General features: G+C 50.2%; 1 protein-coding gene across 7 annotated transcripts in view; it reads right to left on the bottom strand.

Annotated features, from left to right (window-relative positions):
* Positions 1–10,529: 10,529 nt before the first annotated feature.
* The window catches only part of PDE4A (phosphodiesterase 4A), a 47,694-nt gene continuing 36,931 nt past the window's right edge, over positions 10,530–21,292 (bottom strand). For all 7 annotated transcript variants that reach the window (XM_082380178.1, XM_082380179.1, XM_082380182.1 and 4 more), the window contains 9 exons: positions 20,451–20,544; positions 18,682–18,905; positions 17,520–17,618; positions 17,259–17,423; positions 16,598–16,697; positions 16,315–16,469; positions 15,960–16,082; positions 15,309–15,491; positions 10,530–13,189 (listed from right to left, as the gene is read on the bottom strand). In XM_082380178.1, coding sequence (XP_082236304.1) covers positions 12,509–13,189; positions 15,309–15,491; positions 15,960–16,082; positions 16,315–16,469; positions 16,598–16,697; positions 17,259–17,423; positions 17,520–17,618; positions 18,682–18,905; positions 20,451–20,544 — 1,824 coding nt within the window. In that variant the 3' untranslated portion in view covers positions 10,530–12,508. The remainder of the gene's footprint in view (positions 13,190–15,308; positions 15,492–15,959; positions 16,083–16,314; positions 16,470–16,597; positions 16,698–17,258; positions 17,424–17,519; positions 17,619–18,681; positions 18,906–20,450; positions 20,545–21,292) is intronic.

Below are 21,292 nucleotides of genomic sequence, written 5' to 3' on the forward strand. Positions count from 1 at the left end.
CAATGAGAGGCCCGCGCACCGCAACGGAGAGTAGCCCCCGCTCGCGGCAGCTAGAGAGAGCCCACACGCAGCAATGAAGACCTAACACAGCCAAAAATAATAAATAAAAATAAATAAATTTATTTTAAAATACTATACTAATATCAATAAAAATAATAATATATTAAAGTATCCAGTTGGGGAGAAAACAATTTTTATATTAGGTCTCTCTGTTCATGAACTTGGTATATCTGTCTATTTAGTGAAGACTTTGCTGTCCTTCAGGAAAGCTTTATAATTTCTCCACAAAGGGCTTGCAGTGGGTTTTATGGGAGTTTTATAGGCCTTGCTGCTCTTGTCAATGAGATCTTTACTCACTGATCCTTTTAAATTGTTACTTCTGTTATGGGGAAGTTGTTGATATAGATGTATTGATCTTCTGCCAGCTTCTTTCTAGTATCTGTTTTTTTTTAGCAGATAGTCATCTACAAATAATGATAGTGTAATGTCATCTTTCCAATAGTTCTACAACTCATTTCTTTTTCTTGTCTTACAGCAGTAGCTAAGACATTCTATACAATTTTGATTAGTAATGGTAATAGTGGGCATAGCTGTCTTACTTCTAACTATAAGGTGACTGCTTCTAATGTTCCACCATTAATTCTGATACTTGCCAAAACATTTTCTGTAATCTGTGCCTTAAGTTTTGCTGGAAAATTTATCAAGTTCAGGAAGCTCCCTCCTCTACCTAGTTTGCTACATCTTTTTTAAAATCATAAACGGGTGTTGAATTTTCTAGATGTCTCTCATTCAATAGGTGGATCCCAAGAAACTGCATTTCTAACAAGTTCCCAGTTGATGCTGAAGCTGCTCATCCAGGGACCACATTTTGAGACACTGGCGTCGAACAAGAATAATGGGTTAAAGGCAAATTCTGAGAAACAACATTTAAGGAGTAGAGGGAAGTAAGAGAAGGCCCGATAGAAACACAACAGCAGAAAATGATGAGAAAAACTAAGAAATGTACAGTGTCACAGAAGCCAAGTGGTGAAAAATTTGAGCACAAAAAGTTTAAAAGAATCACTATTAAATACAAAGCGGTTCAGAAAGAGACCTTCAAATGCTCACTGGATTTGGCGATTGGAAAGTAAGCTTACTAAGAACGATTTTGGTAGAATCATGAGGGTAAAGCAATAGATTCTGCAGATGTTTATTGAGTGCCTCCTTAGAACAGGCACTGTTGCCGAGGAGATAACACTGAATCAGTGAAGGATGCTGAAAGAAGGAACATCTCTTTTGAGACATTTGGGTGAGAAGAGGCAAAGAAAGTATGCATGACAGCCAGAGAGGAACAAAGGGTTCAGGGAGGGTTTACGGTTTTGCTTTTGATTGAGAAGATAAAGCATGTTTATAAGCTAAGGGGAAGTTCCAGTATAGAAAGAGAAAACAAAGATGAAGGTGAAAGACAGGATGAACTCATAGTGATGATGAGCAAGTAACTTCCCACTCAATTAACTGGACAATGTCTAAGATAACTTTCAGCTCTGTGAAGGCCACTGTAGTTCTGGATGCTAGAGTATCTTTGTGCAATACAACATACCTTCAATTCAAGGACTATCTTCTCCCTTGGGAGTGTATTCTGGTGCGTTTGTTTTTTAATTGGGCGAAGGAAGTATTTATTACTTGCAACAAGTAAGGAGAACACTGGGAATCCTGGTTTTAAAATATAAATGTTAGTGGGAATATACAGTATTGCAGAAGATAGAATTTAAGAAAATTAAATTTAAAAGAAAAAAGAATAGAGAAAACAGACTAGGTTTGAGACCCATATCTGTCACTAGGTGCAGATCCTCTCTGGGCCTCATTTTCCTCCTCTGTAAAGTGGGGAATAGTAACAGTATCTAGCACCTGGCACACAGTAAGAATACAATAAATGCATTATTATTATTTTTTAAAATATTTATTATTTTTGGCTGTGTTGGGTCTTTGTTGCTGTGCGCGGGCTTTCTGTAGTTGCAGCGAGCGGGGGGGCTACTCTTCGTTGCAGTGCGTGGGCTTCTCATTGCGGTGGCTTCTCTTGTTGTGGAGCACAGGCTGTAGAGCGCACAGGCTTCAGTAGATGCGGCATGTGGGCTCAGAAGTTGTGGCTCACGGGCTTAGATGCTCCGCAGCATGTGGGATCTTCGCGGACCAAGGCTTGAACCCGTGTCCCCTGCATTGGCAGGCGGATTCTTAACCACTGCACCACCAGGGAAGCCCAATGTAGTATTATTGACTAGGAACGAGGTAAGTACTAAAAACCTGAAATGCTAACATTAATCTGAATTATTAAGGTTTTCAAAGTCAGAATGATAATGATAACATTTTATTACCTCATAGTACTATACCTGCATTACTTAAAATTCCTCACTGGCTCTCATTACCTGTGAAAAAATCAGTGCTTCCACCAACCCACCTGTCTTATTTTATGATGGTTTTGTAGCTCCCCAAGACCCTCAGGGTTGATACAGGAAGTGTGGCCTAAAAGGAGTGCAGCACCCTCTTGTGGGCCTTTGGGTAAAAAACGGAACTATTTCCAGAAAAGAAAAGGAGTGAGATTGGAGAAGCCCCAGAGTGTAGAATGCCCCGATTTTGGCTTGTTCCTATTTTTTTAAAAATCAGCATTCTTCAGAACTTCTGGGAAAATTATATTTTTATAAATAAACAAGGACTCTCCCTCCTGTGAGCACCGGCACCAAATCCACACCTCAGGGTTGTAACTTTGATTTTATTACACCAAATTTTAAGCCGGACACCCAGGAACACTTTTCAGACTACACATCCCAGGATCCCCTGGGATTTATTCAGTTGATTTAGACAACATTTGTGGGAAATTCGAAACTGCAGCCCGATGCTGACGTCAGCTCCCTCTTTGCCTTCACTTGCCCTCAGCTTCAGGGTCAGGAAAGATTAATAGCATTAGCCAAGGAGTTGGTGTTTCTTAAGTCTCAGCTATCGCAGGTGGATTCTCTTTCATTTCTAGCCCATGTCTTTCCCTTACTGATCATATTTCACCGTCTCTGACCATCTCCCAGTTCCTCTGAGGATTCACCAAGTGAACAGATGAGGCGGGAACAACAAATATTTCAGTGCCTACCATATTCCAGACCCTGTGTAGATACAACTGGGAGCAGAAGACATGGTTTCTGCCCTCCTGTAGCCTATGGTCAAGGGCGGTGAGGGGTGGACAGTTATTTGTATTTTATTAATGTACAACCAGAAACCCTGAGACGTGCTCTAGGAAAAAGTAGCTTGCAGAAGTCATAAACAATGTATTTTTTGCCTTGTATTCATAATTATTCCTCTATTCTTCGTCTTGTTCACCATTTTATTTACTGGCACACAATAGGAGCTTCACCCATATTTGAATGTTGAGTAGACGAATTCTTGGTCACAGTGGATGTATGATAAACATTTGTGAGATTAAATGGAATTGGTGAGGTCATGCAGATGCTTCTCCAACGGTGTGGATTTCGCCAGCTCTGTGCAAGAGTAGAGCTACTTAGCCTGTTACGATTTTAGTTCAACCCAAGAAGCCCTTTTGACCTTTCTTTACCTGTTATCATCAGATACCTTGGAACTTCATGGAACAGAGTAATCCCTCTTTCAGGTAACAGCCTGCACATATCCAGTTGCTGAATAAGTACCTACTGATGATGTCAGGAGCTGTGAGAAGCACTTGATAAATATTTTAAGGCAGCTTTAGATCCTTCCTCCAGCTCCCATTTTAGGAGAAACAGCCCCAGTTCCTTAAACAACTTCTCATGTGACATGGTGAGTTCCTTTATCAGCTAGTTTCGCTCCCCCGCCCCCAAACATTTTGAGGGTGATTTGAGCCTTGCCTTCTCCCTCTCCCCAGCTGGGGATAGGAAAGCGCAGGAGGGGGCTTTGGGACTTCTCATGTACGGGGACCACCGAAGCCCTTGCCGGGGTCCTTCTCGAATTGCAAGGGAGGAAGAGATTACCCTCAGAGAGAGAAGGGGGATGAGGGGTTCTTTCAGGGTATGGGGATGGCAATGACGACAAACTCTCAGGAAGGGAGGGGACAATGCCAGACCCCTTCTCAGGAAGGAGGAGCAATACGGGGACCCTTGAGGAAGGGGGGGAGTATGACCCTGGGGGGGTCCCCTTAGGAAAGGATGACATAGGAGGGGACCCCTCAAGAAGAGGGGGTGAGGCCAGGGTCGGTCTCCCTCAGGAAGGATAATGCTGGGGCCCCATCAGCAAGGGGCCTGACACCAGGGTTCCCTAAAGAAGTGGGATCGACTCTGGCGTCGCTCTCAGAAAGAAGAGACGCTGCTAGGGTTCACTTCAGGAGGGCGAGAGGATGCTGGGGTCCCCCTCAGCACGGCAGGAATGACGCTAGGGTAACTCTCAGGAAAGGGGGATGACGCCGGGGTCTCCCTAAGAAAATGGGAACGGCGCTGGGGTCACTCTCAAGAAGGGAGTGATGCCAGGTCCCCTCACCCGCCTCAGGGTTCGTCGCACCTGCCTCGGTCCAAGTTCCTCGGCTCCCTCAGTCATCTCGTTCGAAAAGCGCAGCGGCCGCGCCTCTCATTGGCTGCTTTTTTGGCTAATGACAGCTACGACAACCAATCGTAGCTCGGGGAAGAAAATATCCCGCGCGACCTTGGCACGCCTTCTTCCCAGTCTACGCGCCGCGCACCTTCCTGCCTGCTGTAGTTCCTCAGACCCACTCTGGGGGGCGCACAGGGGTTCGAACGCCTAGTCCTACCTCCTTCCTCGCCTGTGACCCATTTTATAGAATAGTACCTACTTAGCAGGGCTGTTAGGAGAGTTAAGTGCAGTAATTTATGTAAAACAGTGCCTGGCACATGGTAATCGCCTGGCAAACCTGAGCTGTTATTATTTGCATTTTACAGCGAGGGAAACTGAAGCACAGCATGAGTAAGTGATCTGCTCAAACTAACTCAGTCATTAACTGGCAGAGTCGCGACCAGAATCCAGAGTCCGTGTGCTTATCTACTATGCTTCTGTGGCTCCCAGATAACAAATACTGGCTATTTCTTTCCTCTGATTATGAAATAACTTCCCCTTGATTATGAAAGTAATACATGTTCATTGCAAAAATTCAGAAAACATCCAAGACTACAGAACAGAAAACACCAGTGTCTTTTAATCCATTCGCTGGAGACTGTAAATATTTTGATGAACAAACTGCTTTTTCTATGCACATATGTAGGATGGTATAAAGCAGAACATTTTTAAAAAATTTATTTTTATTTATTTATTTATTTTTGGCTGCCTTGGGTCTTCATTGCTGCGCAGGGGCTTTCTCTAGTTGCTGAGAGCGGGGGCTTCTCTTGTTGCGGAGCATGGGCTCTAGGCGCGTGGGCTTCAGTAGTTGTGGCTCGTGGGCTCTAGAGTGCAGGCTCAGTAGTTGTGGCGCTTGGGCTTAGTTGCTCCTTGGCATGTGGGATCTTCCCCGACCAGGGCTTGAACCTGTGTCCCTTGCATTGGCAGACGGATTCTTAACCACTGCGCCACCAGGGAAACCCATGCAGAACATTTTGAAGCCTGCTCTTCTCATTGTGAACATCTTGTCATTTCAATAAATATAGACCCACCTCATTGTTTTTATTTTTATTTATTTATATTTATTATATTTTATTTTTTAATTATTATTTTTTTTTATCTATTTATTTTGGGCTGTGTTGGGTCTTTGTTGCTGCGCACGGGCTTTCTCTAGTTGCAGCGAGTGGGGGCTACTCTTCGTTGCGGTGCGTGGGCTTCTCATTGTGGTGGCTTCTCTTCTTGTGGAGCATGGGCTCCAGGCGTGCAGGCTTCAGTAGTTGTGGCACAAGGGCTCAGTAGTTGTGGCTCACGGGCTCTAGAGCGCAGGGTCAGTAGTTGTGGCGCATGGGCTTAGTTGCTCTGCGGCATGTGGGATCTTCCCGGGCCAGGGATCGAACCTGTGTCCCCTGCATTGGCAGGCAGATTCTTAACCACTGCGCCACCAGGGAAGTCCCACCTCATTGTTTTTAGTAAGTGCATATTACTCCATCATACAGGAAGCATAATTTCATGACTACCTAGTGTTGGACATCTGGGTTCTTAACAATTCTTCACTATTCCGACCAGCACTAGAATGGGCATTTGGTACCTGCAACTTTAGGTTTTCATCCAACTGGTTCTTTTTTTTTTTCAAATTTTTTTATTGGAGTAAAATTGCTTTACAATGTTGTGTTAGTTTCTGCTGTACAATGAAGCGAATCAGCTGTATATATATCTATATCCCCTCCCTCTTGGACCTCCCTCCTCATCCCCCCCCCCCATCCCATCCATCTAGGTCATCACAGAGTACTAAGCTGAGCTCCCTGTGCTATACAGCATGTTCCTACTAGCTATTTTACTCCTGGTAGTGTATTTATGTCAAACCTAATCTGCCAGTTCATCCCACCCTTCCCTTCGCCCAATGTGTCCACATGTCAGTTCTCTACGTCTACGTCGCTATTCCTGCCCTACAAATAGGTTCATTTGTACCATTTTTCTAGATGCCACATATATGCGTTAAAATACGATATTTTTCTCTTTCTGGCTTACTTCACTCAGTATGACAGACTCCAAGTCCATCCACATCTCTACAAATGACCCAATTTCGTTCCTTTTTATGGCTGAGTAATATTCCGTTGTATATACGTACCACATCTTTATTTATTCATCTATCGTTGGACATTTTTTTTTAAGTTATTTATTTATTTATTTTTGGCTGTGTTGGGTCTTCGTTGTAGTGCATGGGCTTCTCATTGCAGTGGCTTCTCTTGTTGAAAAGCACGGGCTCTAGGCATGTGGGCTTCAGTAGTTGTAGCACACAGGCTCAGTAGTTGTGGCACACGGGCTTAGTTGCTCCAAGGCATGTGGGATCTTCCCAGATTAGGGCTCGAACCCGTGTCCCCTGAATTGGCAGGCGGATTCTTAACCCCTGGGCCACCAGGGAAGTCCCTGGACATTTTTAAAATAAATTTATTTATTTGTTTTTATTTTTGGCTGTGTTGGGTCTTCGTTGCTGCACGCGGGCTTTCTCTAGTTGCAGAGGGCGGGGGCTACTATTCGTTGCAGTGCGCGGGCTTCTCATTGCAGTGACTTGTTGCAGTGCACGGGCTCTAGGCCCGCGGGCTTCAGTAGTTGTGGTGCATGGGCTCTAGAGCGCAGGCTCAGTAGTTGTGGTGCATGGGCTTCGTTGCTTTGCGTCATGTGGGATCTTCCTGGGCCAGGGCTCGAACCCGTGTCCCCTGCATTGGCAGGAGGATTCTTAACCACTGCGCCACCAGGGAAGCCCCGCTGGACATTTAGGTTGTTTCCATGTCCTGGCTATTGTAAATCGTGCTGCAATGAACATTGGGGTACATGTGTCCTTTTGAATTATGGTTTTCTCAGGATATATGCCCAGTATTGGGATTGCTGGGTCATATGGTAGTTCTATTTTTAGTTTTTTAAGGAACCTCCGTACTGTTCTCCATAGTGGCTGTATCAATTTACATTCTCACCAACAGTGCAAAAGGGTTCCTTTTTCTCCACACCCTTTCCAGCATATGTTGTTCGTAGATTTTTTGATAATGGCCATTCTGACTGGTGTGAGGTGATACCTCACTGTAGTTTTGATTTGCAAAAATATGGAATGCTTCACGAATTTGCATGTCATCCTTGGGCAGGGGCCATGCTAATCTTCTCTGTATGGTTCCAATTTTAGTATATGTGCTGCCGAAGCGAGCACCAACTGGTTCTTTAGGATAAATATTTTTACAAGTGCAACGTTTGTGTCAAAATGCATGCACAGTTATGTTTTTGATGAATATTGTCAGACCACTCCTGGAAAGCTGTATGTGCTAATTTCTACCAGCACTAACGAGCTATGAAAGTGCTTTGCCTACCCCTGGATGATCCATCTTTTCATTATTTGCCAATAGGTGAAAAAAGAAAACTGTCTTCTTTTCATTTTACTTCCATATATTTTTATGCTGAGAAAAGAGGGAGAAATATTACCCACATCTCAGGATTTTGTGCATGTGAACTAAAATAGCGATAATAATATAAAAGTACCAGGCAGCTATCATTGTCAAACAGTCATTGGGTGAAGTGAGATCCCTGCCTTATTTCCCTGAATTTTCTCAACACTGTGAGATCACTTCTCAGCCTCAGTTTCCTCATCTGCAAAATGATAGTACATATCTCAAGAACAGCTGGAAAGCTGATAAAATAATCTGAGTAATGGGTTTAGCATAGGGCAGAGCCCTCTAAAGGCTGGGCGAGGTGGAGCCATTTGCCCCAGACCCCTGAAGCCTGCAAGTGGCTGATGTCAACTTCAAAGAATGAACTGACTCCATCCCTTCCCAGGGCCCCCTGTCCTGTTCAGATTACACGGCTTCTCTGCCCTTGGCCACCTTTCCCTGAGGAAAGATGAACTCCCCAACAGGAGAATTTTAAAGAGCCAGTTGACGGTCACATGCCACCTCTATCCTTTGACCCACATTCTCAGACTGTCACCAAGTCCCAACTCAGGAGGCATGTGGGACATCACTCCTACCCTTTTACACTTGGGAAAACTGAGGTCCAGAGCAAGAAGGCTCACCCAGAGCCACCCACCTAACCCCTGCAGGCTGGGATTGATACTGTCGCCTCCTGACCCCCAGCCCAACACCCTTTCCCCGACTCTGCTTCCCTTTGAAACACCCTCGGGAAAACAACTGTGTCTCCTCATTGCTTCTTGCGCAAAATTCAGATTCCCTGGAAACTTCTACCTAGTTTTTCAGCTTTGCTCCTCCCCCCTGGGTCCAGGCTGGCCCCTGCTCCTCTGGCCCAGGATATCTACTATGAATCTTTAAGTCAAAGTCAAGCAGGAGAACCTTTGTATACATTAAACCCTCTACATTAACTCTCTCGCTTAAGTGCCAATACTGCACAGTCAGATATAGTAGCCATTGGCTAAACGTGGCTACTTAACGTAAAGGAAAATTAAAACTCCAGTTCAATTGCACTAGCCGCATTTCAGGTGCTTAATAGCCACGTGTGGCTAGTGGCTGCCTTATTGGATAGCGCAGACATAGAACATTTTTATCGTCATAGAAAGTTTCACTGGACACCCTCTCTAGTCTGGAACTTTTGTTAACCCCATTTTATAAATGAAACAATTGCAGGTCAGAGAGATCACGCCCAAGGTCACACAGCTACAACTGGGATCCAAACCAGTCCTTGGCCACTAGAGACAAATAGCAGAGTAGGTGGGTCGGCCTATCCTCAGATCCAGGGAAGCTGCCATCTTTTTTTTTTTTCAATATTTTTTATTTGGCTCCGTCGGGTCTTAGTTGTGGTGTGCAGGTTCTTCGTTGCGGCACGCGGGCTCTCTAGTTGTGGCTCTCGGGCCCTAAAGCACGCGGGTTTAGTTGCCTCGCGGCACACGGGATCTTAGTTCCCCGACCAGGGATCGAACCCGCATCCCCTGCATTGGAAGGCAGATTCTTAACCACTGGACCACTAGGGAAGTCCCAAGCTGCCATCATTTTGTTTCAGAAGACACATGCTGTGAATATATACCGGTCCCACTGTGCTTAACCACTTAAGGACTGTGTGTGTACGTGTGTATCTCTGTTTATTACACACCAGAGGCAGCTCGTATTCTAACCTGAAAACCTGCGTCACAAACACTTCCTTCATCTTCATCTTTATTCACAAGGGAAGTTTTGCTAATTAGCATAATGAATGGCAGAAACGTTTTATTGGTGAAATCGGGGCTTGTTAATTAGGCTGATAAAGGTTAGAAAAATGGGCTCCCAGGGGTGGAGTTAACAGTATTCAAATATGTGGATTGGTTAAAATATCTGAGACTCACTAGCTCCCCGATCTTGTATGAACTCATTGGAAAAACAGAGCTAAAATCCCAAGCTGGTCCTGTGTGAACTTGGGAGGATTCAGCTTGCCTGATATACATCATAAGGTTCACAGGCTTTAGGATAGTCAAGTTTGTTTGTTTGTTTGTTTGTTTTGGTTTTGTTTTAATGCAGCCTGAGGGCTGCAACACTATCATGGCCAGAATTCATGGAACTTACAGATGTAAATTCTCTTGTGCTAATAAATCAAGTTTAATGTCTGCAGGGCAGAATTTGATCCAAGAGCTTTTATCATGACCTGGCAACCAGATGTTGGAGGTGGGGGTCAGTCAGGTTTCCAGGAATGACTTCGTGGTACCAGGAGAACCCGCGTTGCATCAGATATGCTCCACGTGAGACAAACAAGGCTTACCTGGGTCTGCTGGCCTCTAAAAACTGCGTGGTCTGAACCTCCACTTTACAACCTGCAGCCCCTGTGCCTGGACCTGGCCCAGGCCGGGGGGCTGCCTGCCGCCAAGCTGTCTGCACCCCCTTCAAGTTCTATCTGCTTGGGAAGGGGCAGGGACAGAGGCCGTTCATTTTCCCCACACCTCCCCAGACAGATAGCGAGAGAGACACACACCTTGAGAAACAGGATGGGAAAGGAAGCCACATCAGCCAGGAAGATGGGTGAAAGCCTCGGTTTAATTGGAGACAAGATCGAAGGATTGAGTATCGATCAGCAGACCTACTGACTGATCATCAAAGTGGAGCAGCTCAAGGGGGTACTGACTCCCCCCCCCCCCACTCCCCGGGGTCCCTGTCCCCAGCTGCCGATCACTACTGGCCCTGGGGCCGGGGGAAAGGCAGGTTCTGCCCAGTCCTCCCTCACCCTCTCTGATGACATGACTCGCCGTTCAACAACAGTGCTGAGTCCACACTTCTGGGGTCTATGGTACAGTTTGTATAATACAGCAGGAATGGAGACTCCCATCGGGAGACCCCCAACCCCTCCTTCCCCTGAGTCAGCGGGGGAAGGGCAAGTTTATTTTCCCTTTTTGCCTCTGTAGAATAATTTACAAACCAACCTTACAGTATGTACAAAAAAAAAGAAAGAAAGAAAGAAAAAAACAAAGAAAGAAGGAAAACCAAAAAAAAAAAAAAAAAAAAAAGGCCCACTCCGGTGGCCGGCTGGGTCTGAAACTACTTTCACTACAAAAATGAACCCTGTACAGCATCGTGGGGGTGGGAGCGGGTGGTACTCCCCACAGGGAAGGACAGACAGATGGAAGGCTCGGGGGAGCTGGGGGCTACAGTACCGTGTGCTCCGAACTGGAGGGGAGAGAAATGAGAGAGAGAGAGGCCGGTCCTGCCCAGCTGCAGAGCCAGGCTGAGGGGCAGAGCGGAAGGGGAAGAGGGGGTCTTTCTTTCCAAACAGCCCCCCATGGCTTGGAGAAAAATGGCCTTGCATCTGTCTGTCGTATTGCTTGGGGGAGGAGCTAGGGGTAGAGGGGGAGGCTTGGCAAGGTGCGGGCAAAGGAGAGATGACCTTGGCTGCCAGGGTGGGAAGGGCTGCCCAGAAAGGGGGCGTGGGGGTACACCGTTATTGCTTCCTCCTAGGGCAAAGAGTCGGGGAGGGGGGCAGGAGGATGCTGGGGAGGGGGCTGTGCCCACGATGGGGACTCTGGGCCTGGCCTTACTCCACCCAAGGTGCAGGTGGGAGCCACTGCAACCCCCTCTCCTATGGCCGTGGGAATCGTTAAGGCAGAAACAAGAGGAGAAGCAGCTGGAAGGAGGGGTGCGGCTCCAAGCCATCCCCCGCCCCCGCAAACGGAGAAAATTCAAACGGAAACCAGACTGGAAGGGGAAAGGGGTGGCCAGTGGAGGGGGGAGGTGGATCACGCCCTCCTCAAACCTCAGACCCCAGGTGGGTGGTGTGAATGTCCCTCCAACACCCTACCCCTGCAGCCTTAAAATCCCCGTCTCCCCCCTGCCCGTCCCCCAAGTCAGTATTGCCAGGTTTGTGCAAAATGAGGCTGAAGACTTCTGGGGGGGACGTCAGAGAGCTCATGGGGCGCCCCCTCCCCGCCCCCAGAGGCCTCGCCCAGAATGGCTATTCCTGGCTGGGTTCTAGAGACCCTCCCAAATTCAGAAGAAAAGTCTGGAGGGAGACCCTACACCAGGTGAAGAGACCAAAGAGGCCGGAAGACTGAGCCTGGAACCTGGGGCGCGGGGCGGGAGGGGGGAAGGGGGGGGGAAGCGGGGGGGGGGGGAAGGGGGAACGTGGGGCTCTGGGGGGGAAGCGGGGGGAGGGAGTTGCAGCTGGCTGAGGGGAGCTGGGAACGGGAGCATCTACAGTTGCTGTGTTTCATCCTGGGTTTTTTTGTGTTTTTTTTGTTTTTTTTTTCTAAAAATGTAACAATTAAAATTCCAAAAATAAAATCCCTTCCGGGACCTCAGCCCCTTGTTCCCCAGCCCCCACCTCCAAAAAGAGGTCCCATGGGAGGGGGTGGGGGGAAAGGGGAAAAAAAGAAAAGAGAAAAAACCCCACTTTTCTGTTTTCTTTTTTCTCAGGAGGCCCAAGAGTCTTTGAGGCAGTGGAGGAGGTGGGGGGGTGATGGTGGTGGCGGGAGGCAGGGAGGCCAACGGGGTGTAGAGGCCGAGGCTCAGGTAGGGCCTCCAGCTGACCCCCACCCTCCAGGAGCTGGGAGTGTGGATGGATCCTCGCCCGATGTTCCTGTGCAGGCACAGCACGCCCTTTTGGCAGCCTGATCCTCTTTTTGGGCCCCCACCTCGGCCGCCGTGGAGGGGAGGCCCAGAAGGCCCGGGTCCTCCTCTGGAGGGGGCGGGGTCCTCAAGACAGGCAGAGGGAGGCTCTCAGGAGACAGGGCAGGGGGGCTGCTGCAGCCTACAGATGCATCTGGGGGCGTGGACGCGTCCTGACCCTTAGCCACACTATCTGCTGAGTCTGCTTGCTGGGTCAAGTACATTTCCTCTACCTCCGCCTCCGCAGACTGGTCCTGGCCATCGATCTCCAATGGTTCCTCAGCTGGGAACACATCCTGGGCGGTGGACAATTCCTGCACTTCAGTTGCACCTGGGGCAGTGGACACCTCCTCCTCTTCTTCCTCCTCCAGCGTCAGCTCAAACTGGAACTTATCCAGTGGAGGGGGGTGGCCTGGTCCCCCGGGCTCCTCCTCGGGTGGTGGCGATGGACTCTGCCGAATGGCGCTGTAGTACCAGTCCCGGTTGTCCTCCAAAGTGTCCAGGATCTCTTGGGCATCTGGGTGAACCAAGTCAGCCCACGTCTCCCACAGCGGGTGTACAATGTAGTCGATGAAACCCACCTGAGGGACGGAGAAGGAAGAATAAACCAGGGATCTGCTGGTGCAGATGGCACCGCCATGCTGCGGGATCTAATAAAAATTTTTTTTAAAGTCTTTATTGAATTTGTTACAATATTGCCTCTGTTCTATGTCTTGGTTCCTTGGCCACGAGGCATGTGGGATCCTAGCTCCCCGACCAGGGATCAAACCCACACCAACCCCCACACTGAAAGGTGAAGACCCAACCACTGGGCCACCAGGGAAGTCCCAAAGATCCCGCATGCTGCGTGGCGCGGCAAAAAATTAAAAAAATAAAAGATGTTGATACCCTTGGACCCAGCAATCTTGCTTCTCCAGGGCCACCCTGGAAAAACTCTTGCACAAATAAGAAAAAAAGAAAAAAAAACGCGTATGAGATGCAAACAAAAACTGGTAACACCTCCATATATACATCAGTTGGGAATTAGTTTATTTTTTTAAGTTATTATTTTTTTTTTTGGCCACACCGTGCGGCATGTGGGATCTTAGTTCCCCGACATTCCAGGGAGGAATGGCTGGAGCTTCAACAGCATCTGTGACCACAAGAGACATCTCTGAGGAGAGAAGCCCCAAGCTTCGCATGATAGAAGAGAAACACTGAAAGTTCTGGGGTGCCTGCCAACTATGTGGAGCCAGAGAGAGCCAAATTCTCTTTCTCCAGACTTTCCTTACATAAGAGAAAAAAAAAAATCAATAAAGCTTTATCCTGTTTGAGTCACTGTGAATTCCTAACTACTAAACACTTATATGTCCACCAACAGAGCAATCACTACACAACACAAACCATTATCCATCTGTCTCTGTGGGAATACTATATAGCAGTGAAAAAGGATAAGCTTAATCTATGTGTAATAATGTGGACAGATCTCCAAGTCATTTTTGGAAAGAAAAGGCAAGCTGTATAAAAATAGGTATACATTGGGATTCCCTGGCGGTCCAGTGGTTAGGACTCCGCACTTTCACTGCCAAGGGCCCAGGTTCAATCCCTGGTCGGGGAACTAAGATCCTGCAAGCCATGCGGTGCTGCCCCACCCCCCAAAAAAGGTATATATTGATACAGTTTATATTTTTTAAAAAAGCTAAACCCACAAACTATTGCTATTAAGTTGCTTGTGAACATAAATACATAATAAAACAAGCAAAACTGGTTTTCATCAGGGGTTTGGGGCTATGTGCATGCCCTGGGAACATTTGGAAGTGTTTGGAGACATTTTTGGTTGTTACCACAGGAAGGGGAGGGTGTTCCTGGCATCTGGTGAGTGGAGGCCAGTGACGCTGCTCAACACCCTACAATGCACAGGATGGTCCCACCACAAAGAATGATCCAGCGCCAAACGCCAGCAGTGTTGAGGGTGCATAACCCTGGATGGGAAGGGCATACACACCGAACCGGGAAGAGGAGGTCTCACCAGGGAGGAGGCTGGAAGCAGGGAGAGTGAGAAGCTCTCATAGTCACACTTCAGTGTTGTCTTTTACGAGACTGTGTTTCTGTCCCTTTCGTTAAATTAAAAAGGCATGTGATGAAGACGAGTCACTTAACTTCATTTTAAAATCCACCAAGCGACTTCCCTGGTGGTCCTGTGGTTAAGACTCTGCACTTCCAGTGCAGGGGGGCACGGGTTCAATCCCTGGTCAGGGAACTAAGATCCCGCATGCCACGTGGCGTGGCCAAAAAACAACAACAACAACAACAACAAAATCCACCAAAACTCAGGCACAAAATGAGTGGCCAGGTTATAGGGAAACCGAGAGGCTGAAAGGACATGAAGTCTGTAACTAAGGGCCAGGTAAGTGTTATTACTGATGTTATGGCAGTTGCTACAAATGAGTTACAACTGTCTGGGTGCAAATCTACAACTTATGAGTCCAGAGGCTCAGTTCAATTGTTTTGTGGAGGAGAAAGTGTTGCCTATTTCCCATCAGGATAGAGAAGGAAAAAACAGACACCTATTTCCCATCAGGATAGAGAAGGAAAAAACAGACAAAGGCAAACTTCACACTGTGTACGGGCAGGTTAGGCCCTCTTGGGCCTTTGGAGCTCCAGGCCGGTGTGGGGTGAGGAGGCCCGCCCTGCTCTCTGCCAGTGGTGCGGAGACTGTACCTGAGACTTCTCCACCGAGGCCGTGTGCTTGTCGCACATGGGGCTGATCTCCATGCCACGTTCGCGTTCACAGTCGCCCTGCTGGAAGAACTCGGCCATGATGCGGTCGGTCCACTGGCGGTACAGTTCCAGCGGCTTGGTGGGGTTGCTGAGATCTGCACAGTGCACCATGTTCCGTAGGACCTGTATGGGGTGGGGGACCTTCAGAGGCCGTGTCCCCCTCCTAGTCTGAGGCCTCAGGCTTCCTTACTTCCCCTTTGGAAGGAGAGTGGGGGAGAAGGGGTAGCGGGGAGATGGAGAAAGGTAGAAGAGGTGAGGGAAGAGGGTCGATGAGTGGTGGAGAGAAGGGGAGAGATGAGACGAGGTTGATGAGCAAAGGGCAGAGGGAGGGAAGGGAAAAGAGGCGGTGGGGAGACAGGGGTGTGGGGGACATGGAAACGGGTTGATGAGGAAAGGGAAGAGGGAACTGGAGGAGATGGCGGGAGATGGGATGGAGAGGTGGGAGTTGGAAAGGGTTAGATGGGAGAGGAGAGAAAAAAGAGACGGGAAGATGGGCAACCTGGGAGCTGGAGCAGAGGGAAGGGCAGCAACCCAGACCTAAGGGGGGAGGGGAGGGCCCAATCTCGCTATACGGTGTGGGGAGGGGGGCACCTGGATGCGGTCGGCATAGTTATCCAGCAAGAGCACCCCCGAGCTGGTCACTTTCTTGGTCTCCACCATGGTCTTCAGGTCAGCCAGGAGGGTCATGTGCTTGGACATGTCCGTGGCCAGCACCTGTGGGCAAGAAGTTGTCACAGGGGCCGTCGAAGCCTGGCCGCCCGCTGTACTGACCTGGGCAGGGCCTCTGGGTTTTCACTCCGCACAATCAGCCGCCACGACCCACTCCCAAAGGACGTCTCCCCCACTAGGGGCCTTTCTATCCCAGACTCAGACCTGGCCCTCCCCAATGCCCCCTTGCCCCAAAGGTGACCATTCCCGCTCTGTCCCCGCCCCTCGCCCCGCCCACCATGTCGATGACCATCTTGCGCAGGCTTTGCCGCTGGCGCTTGCTGAGGTTCTGGAAAATGTCGCAGTTGTCTTCCTGCAGCAGCTTGAAGCCCACGGCCAGGTGGTGATTCTCCAGCACCGACTCGTCATTGTACATGAGCGCCAGTTCAGAATCTGTAGCCCAGGCAGGGTCGGGCAGTCAGGGGAGGGGAGGACCCACCCAGGGCGCGCCCCCGCTAAGAGGGGAACCGCAGGCCCCGCCTCCAGCCCAGCAAGCCCCGCCCCCGTGGCGGGCCACTCACTGGTGTTGATGAGGAACTGGTTGGAGACGCCAGGGTGGTCCACATCATGGATGGAAGCTGCGAAGAGGGCGGCGAGAATCTCCAGGTCCGTGAACACGGCCTGGGGGCAGAGGGAGATGGGTTAGAAAGATGGGGAGTCAGAGAGACTGGATGAGAGAGAGATGGGGAGTCAAGAAAGATGGGGAGGGCTTCCCTGGTGGCGCAGTGGTTAAGAATCCGCCTGCCAATGCAGGGGACACGGGTTCGAGCCCTGGTCCGGGAAGATCCCACATGCCGCGGAGCAACTAAGCCCTTGCGCCACAACTACTGCGGCTGCGCTCTAGAGCCCGCGAGCCACAACTACTGAAGCCCGCACGCCTAGAGCCCGTGCTCCACAAGAGAAGCCACCGCAATGAGAAGCCCGCGCACCGCAACGAAGGGTAGCCCCCGCTCGCTGCAACTAGAGAAAGCCTGCGCGCAACAAAGACCCAGTGCAGCCAAAAATAAATAAATAAATTTATAAGAAAAAAAAAAAAAAAGAAAGATGGGGAGTCAGGAGAGAGAGGAACGGGGTCAGAGAGAGATGGACGTCAGAGACTCAGGGTCAGAGAGATAAACAGAAGACTGGAGATGGATAGTGTGGGGGGCAGCTGGGGAGACATGGGGGCCAGGCGATGCTCACATCCAGCGCAGGTGTGGCCAGCAGCACGTGGGTGGACTGCAGCACGTCAGCCGCGTGCAGGCTGTTGTGGTAGGCCACATCGGGGTGGTAGTGGTCCTCCAGGGTCAGCATGTATGTAACCATCGTGTCCACCGGGATGCGGAACTTTTTCAGCAGGTCCCGCTCCTGAGGGCAAGAGTAGGGGGCGGTGACCCCCACACCGGCCCTCCGCTCCCTGCCCCGCCCCCTCCCTTGCATCCAGCCCCACTCAGCCCGCCCTACCTGGAATATCGTGTACATGATGCAGCTGAGGGAACGGCCCCCCGCATAGTCCGACACGCAAAAGATGTTCAGGCCCCACTTGTTCAGATTTTCCAATTCCTGGTGGAGATGGAGGCCAGAGGTCAGGAGCCCCCAAGGCCCAGGGCCCTCTAGACTCTTTTCTAGGAGTTCAGAACCCTGGTCTGAATAGTGGCACCATTATCGCTCACCCAGTAGGTGGCATGTTCAGCAGTACAGAATTTACTGCCCAGGTCCTACTGGGCCAGAAAATAACAAAGCAACCCCAGAGTCTACTGAGTGTGTATTATCCACCAAGCACTGCACTAAGCGCTTGATTTCACATAGCAGGTGACGGAACTAAAACTCAGAGCAGTGACATGACTTACCCGAGACCCTGCATCTTACAAGTGGCAGAGCTAGGATGTGAACCCAGCGTGGCTGACCCCAAAGCACAGCTCAGCCTCAGTTAAACTGCTCTTGGGCGCTGAGAGGAAAGGAACATGGGCTTATTTTCCCTGTCTCCCCAGAATTCAGAACAGCACCACCACATAGTAGGTGCTCAATAAACACTGAATGACTGAATATAGCCCTGGCCAGTACTGGCACGCAGAGGGTTACAATAAATGTCAGCTGAGGGAGCCACTGAGCTTGCATCAAGTCCACTGTACAAATCAATGTGGGAGCCCCTTGGCTTAAGATTTCATGGAAAAGCCAGGAGGCAAATCCGGGTCTGGTCTGTAGTGGATGCTGTTTGGGTTCTGCCCAGATTCCCTTCACTGGTCAATGCACCCATCACCCAGCTGCTGGGGCTGTTGCTTACAAAGACTCACAGCTGCCCCTTGTCAAAAATCTGCTCTTCCCCCACAGGAGCTATGTGAAGGGGGTGATGCCATCCACCCTGGGGACAGCCCCCAGCCCATGACTGACACAAGGGTATAAAATGCCAGCACACTTGCCTCAAGGTGGGCTCAACTCAGTGCTGTTGTTCATACTCCAGAGCCCCCTGTGGACACCAGCTGAGACCACGCCCTCTCTCCTGAGAGTCTCATAAAGCAGGTACACCCGAATACTCATCTCAGGCTGATCCAAAGCCCAGTCCTTCTTTGGGCCCCAGGAGAACCCTGCCCCTCTCCAGCCCAGCCCCCGCTGAGGCCCCACCCACTTGGGCCAGGAGTTCCTCCTGATCGGTCTTCACCCCAAAGCGGGGGATGCTGGAATCGTTCAGGCTGCTGCTATGCATCAGCTTCTTCACCCCGGTGATCTGAGACATCGGCTGGAACTGTGGCCCAGGCGGCGGAGGCTGCTGGGAAGGTCTCTGCCGTGGCACTTGCTGTTTCTCTCGATCCTTCATTGCGGGTGATGGGATCTCCACTTCATTCTGCTTGTCTGCAGAAGATAGAGGAGAAGCCAGCATGAGAACCTCACAGAGGCTCCCCCATCTGGCTCTTAGACGCCCCCCTCAACCCCTCAAGCCCTGGGAAGTCTCACCCAGGAGGGCAGACCTATTCCGGGTGTCATGCTGTTGGTTACTTATGGACTGGAAACCAGAGAGGAGGTAGGAACTCTTCTGGGAGGTGGTGGGCTGGAGTGGGGACCCTGGGGCCAGCCCAGAGCTATGGGGTAGCCCCAGTCCAATCACCAAGTTTGGCATGGGGGTGGCGTGGGAAGTCAGGAAGCAGGGTGGGGATGCTAGAGAGAGCCACCGCCTGCCTCGGATAGGCAGGGAACCTTATCCAGCAGGCAGGGAAGACACCCCCATGGTGACCCAGAGGCGGGTGGAGGTGGACAGCGCTGGGAGGCGGGAGGGAAGGGTGGTCTCTGGCTCCATGGACCCCCACCCCCACCCCCTGGACACCAGCCTGCCTGGGGGCCAGCCCCAGAAGCCCCTTTCCTGAGCTCTTTAGGGTTTCCAGAGCCCAGCCAGGGCCACTCATTGTGACCTGGGGCCCGCCAGTCAATGACAGGGCCTAAGAGAGCTCATTTGCATGCCGTGCTCTTATTGGCTGGATCTCAGGCGCACCACACCCCCATTGGCGGGAGTGTTTGAAACTCTGAAACCTTCTTTCCAGCTTGGTGGGGGGGTACCCTGAATTCCGGGACCTTTGGTGATAAATTCTGAGGGTGAAATTATCCTGAGTTTGTGGGGGATATCCTCAGCTAGGTCTCTTGGGTTCAGGATGAGGTTAGGATGAGTTGGAGATCCCCATGAGCTTGAGGGTTCCAATGAATTTGGGGTATTCTACTGTCTTCAGGGTTCCACTGAGTTAGGAAATTCTCCTAAGTTTGGGGAATCACTTACAGGTTCTTAAGCGGGAGAATCCTATTAAATTTGGGTATCTAAAGTTTGGGGGGGTCTACTGAATTTGGGGGGTCATACCAAGTTTGGGGATTCTACTGAATTTGGGAGACTTTTCAGCTTGGTGGAAAGGTTTAGGGGTCTTTTATGGGCTCTTAAGGGCAGGGGTTCCCTTAAGTTTGAGAACCCTACTGAGTTCGGACATCTCTCAAGTTTGAGGGGTCTTCTGAATTTGGGGGGGCGGAAATCCAATTTTGGAGATTCTAGTGAATTTTGGGAGACTTTTCAGCCTGGAGGCATTTTAAAGTTTAGGAATTCTATTTGAGTTTGGGAGTTTCTTGGGGTCTTGAGTTTAAGAGTTCCAATGGGGTTCCCCTGAGTTTGGAGGAGCTTTGCAGCTTGGAGAGATTTTTAAATGTGTGTGTTCTATAGAAGTTGGGGTCCCACTAAATTTGGGGGCATCGCGATATAGGAGCTCTTGAGCGTGGTGACTTTGACCTTTGGGGAGTTGAGTCAGGGTCCCCTGGGCAAATGTGGGCAACAGGACCCAGGGTCTGGGGTGGCCCCCTGCAGTCCAGTTATGCAATGCCTTCCCCCCCCCCATAACCCACACACAAGTGCCGCCCTTCACTCACCTAGGAATGTGGTGGAGATGTACTCTGAGACCTGGTTTCCTGACCTGCTCATCTCTGACAGGTGTGTGAGTTCACGGTTTAGCATCCTCTTGAACTAAGGTGAAGGACGCAAGAAGGAAGGAATGATGGGGTCATGGCAGGTGTGGGTGGGGGGGTGAGGCCAGGCCCTCTCAAGAAACTTCTGAAGAACCCATGAGTCCCTCTCACTTCTCTGCTCAGCCAACAGAGTCCTTAGCAGGCTGCTAGAGGGGAGGGGTCAGTCCTTCCTCTCCTCCCAGCTCTGGATGGGGGTCCCCAGGCTTGGGGAGTCAGGACTCAGCATACCCCTCCCTGTCTGAGGAAGCGGGGCTCCTCTCACCATACTCCCTCCTTCTCCCCCCAAGGAGGAGCCAGAGGGGCACCTGTGGAAGGGAGGGGCTCCTACCTAACAGGGAGCCAATGGGGTGTCAGGAGAATCCCATCACCATGGTGATGGGAGTCTCCTTAGCAACTCCCCCTCCAACCAGCTGCTGAGCTGGGGAAAGGGGGGGCAGCCGGCAGGCCCTTTAACCCCTCCCTTCCCAGAGCAACCCCTGGCCCAGGTCTTCCCAGAGAGGGACCCTACTCCCTGGGGTCCCAGCCCCCAGCCCCCAGCCTGGTTTGGAAGGAGGGAATGTAGTCCTGAAGTTCTGGGTGGAGAGGTTTGACCAGGGCAGGGAGAATAGTGAGCTGAGGAAACCCTAGTTCAGTCACCCAGGGGAGGGGGTTCCCATCATAGCCCCCTCTCCCCCAACCTCAGAGTGGTGGACAGATGCACAGATGGACGGAGTATACCCAGAACCAGGCTGGGGGCTCCTTCTGGT

The sequence above is a fragment of the Balaenoptera borealis genome, assembly GCF_965194805.1.
Source record: "Balaenoptera borealis genome assembly, chromosome: 2".
Lineage (NCBI taxonomy): Eukaryota > Metazoa > Chordata > Mammalia > Artiodactyla > Balaenopteridae > Balaenoptera > Balaenoptera borealis.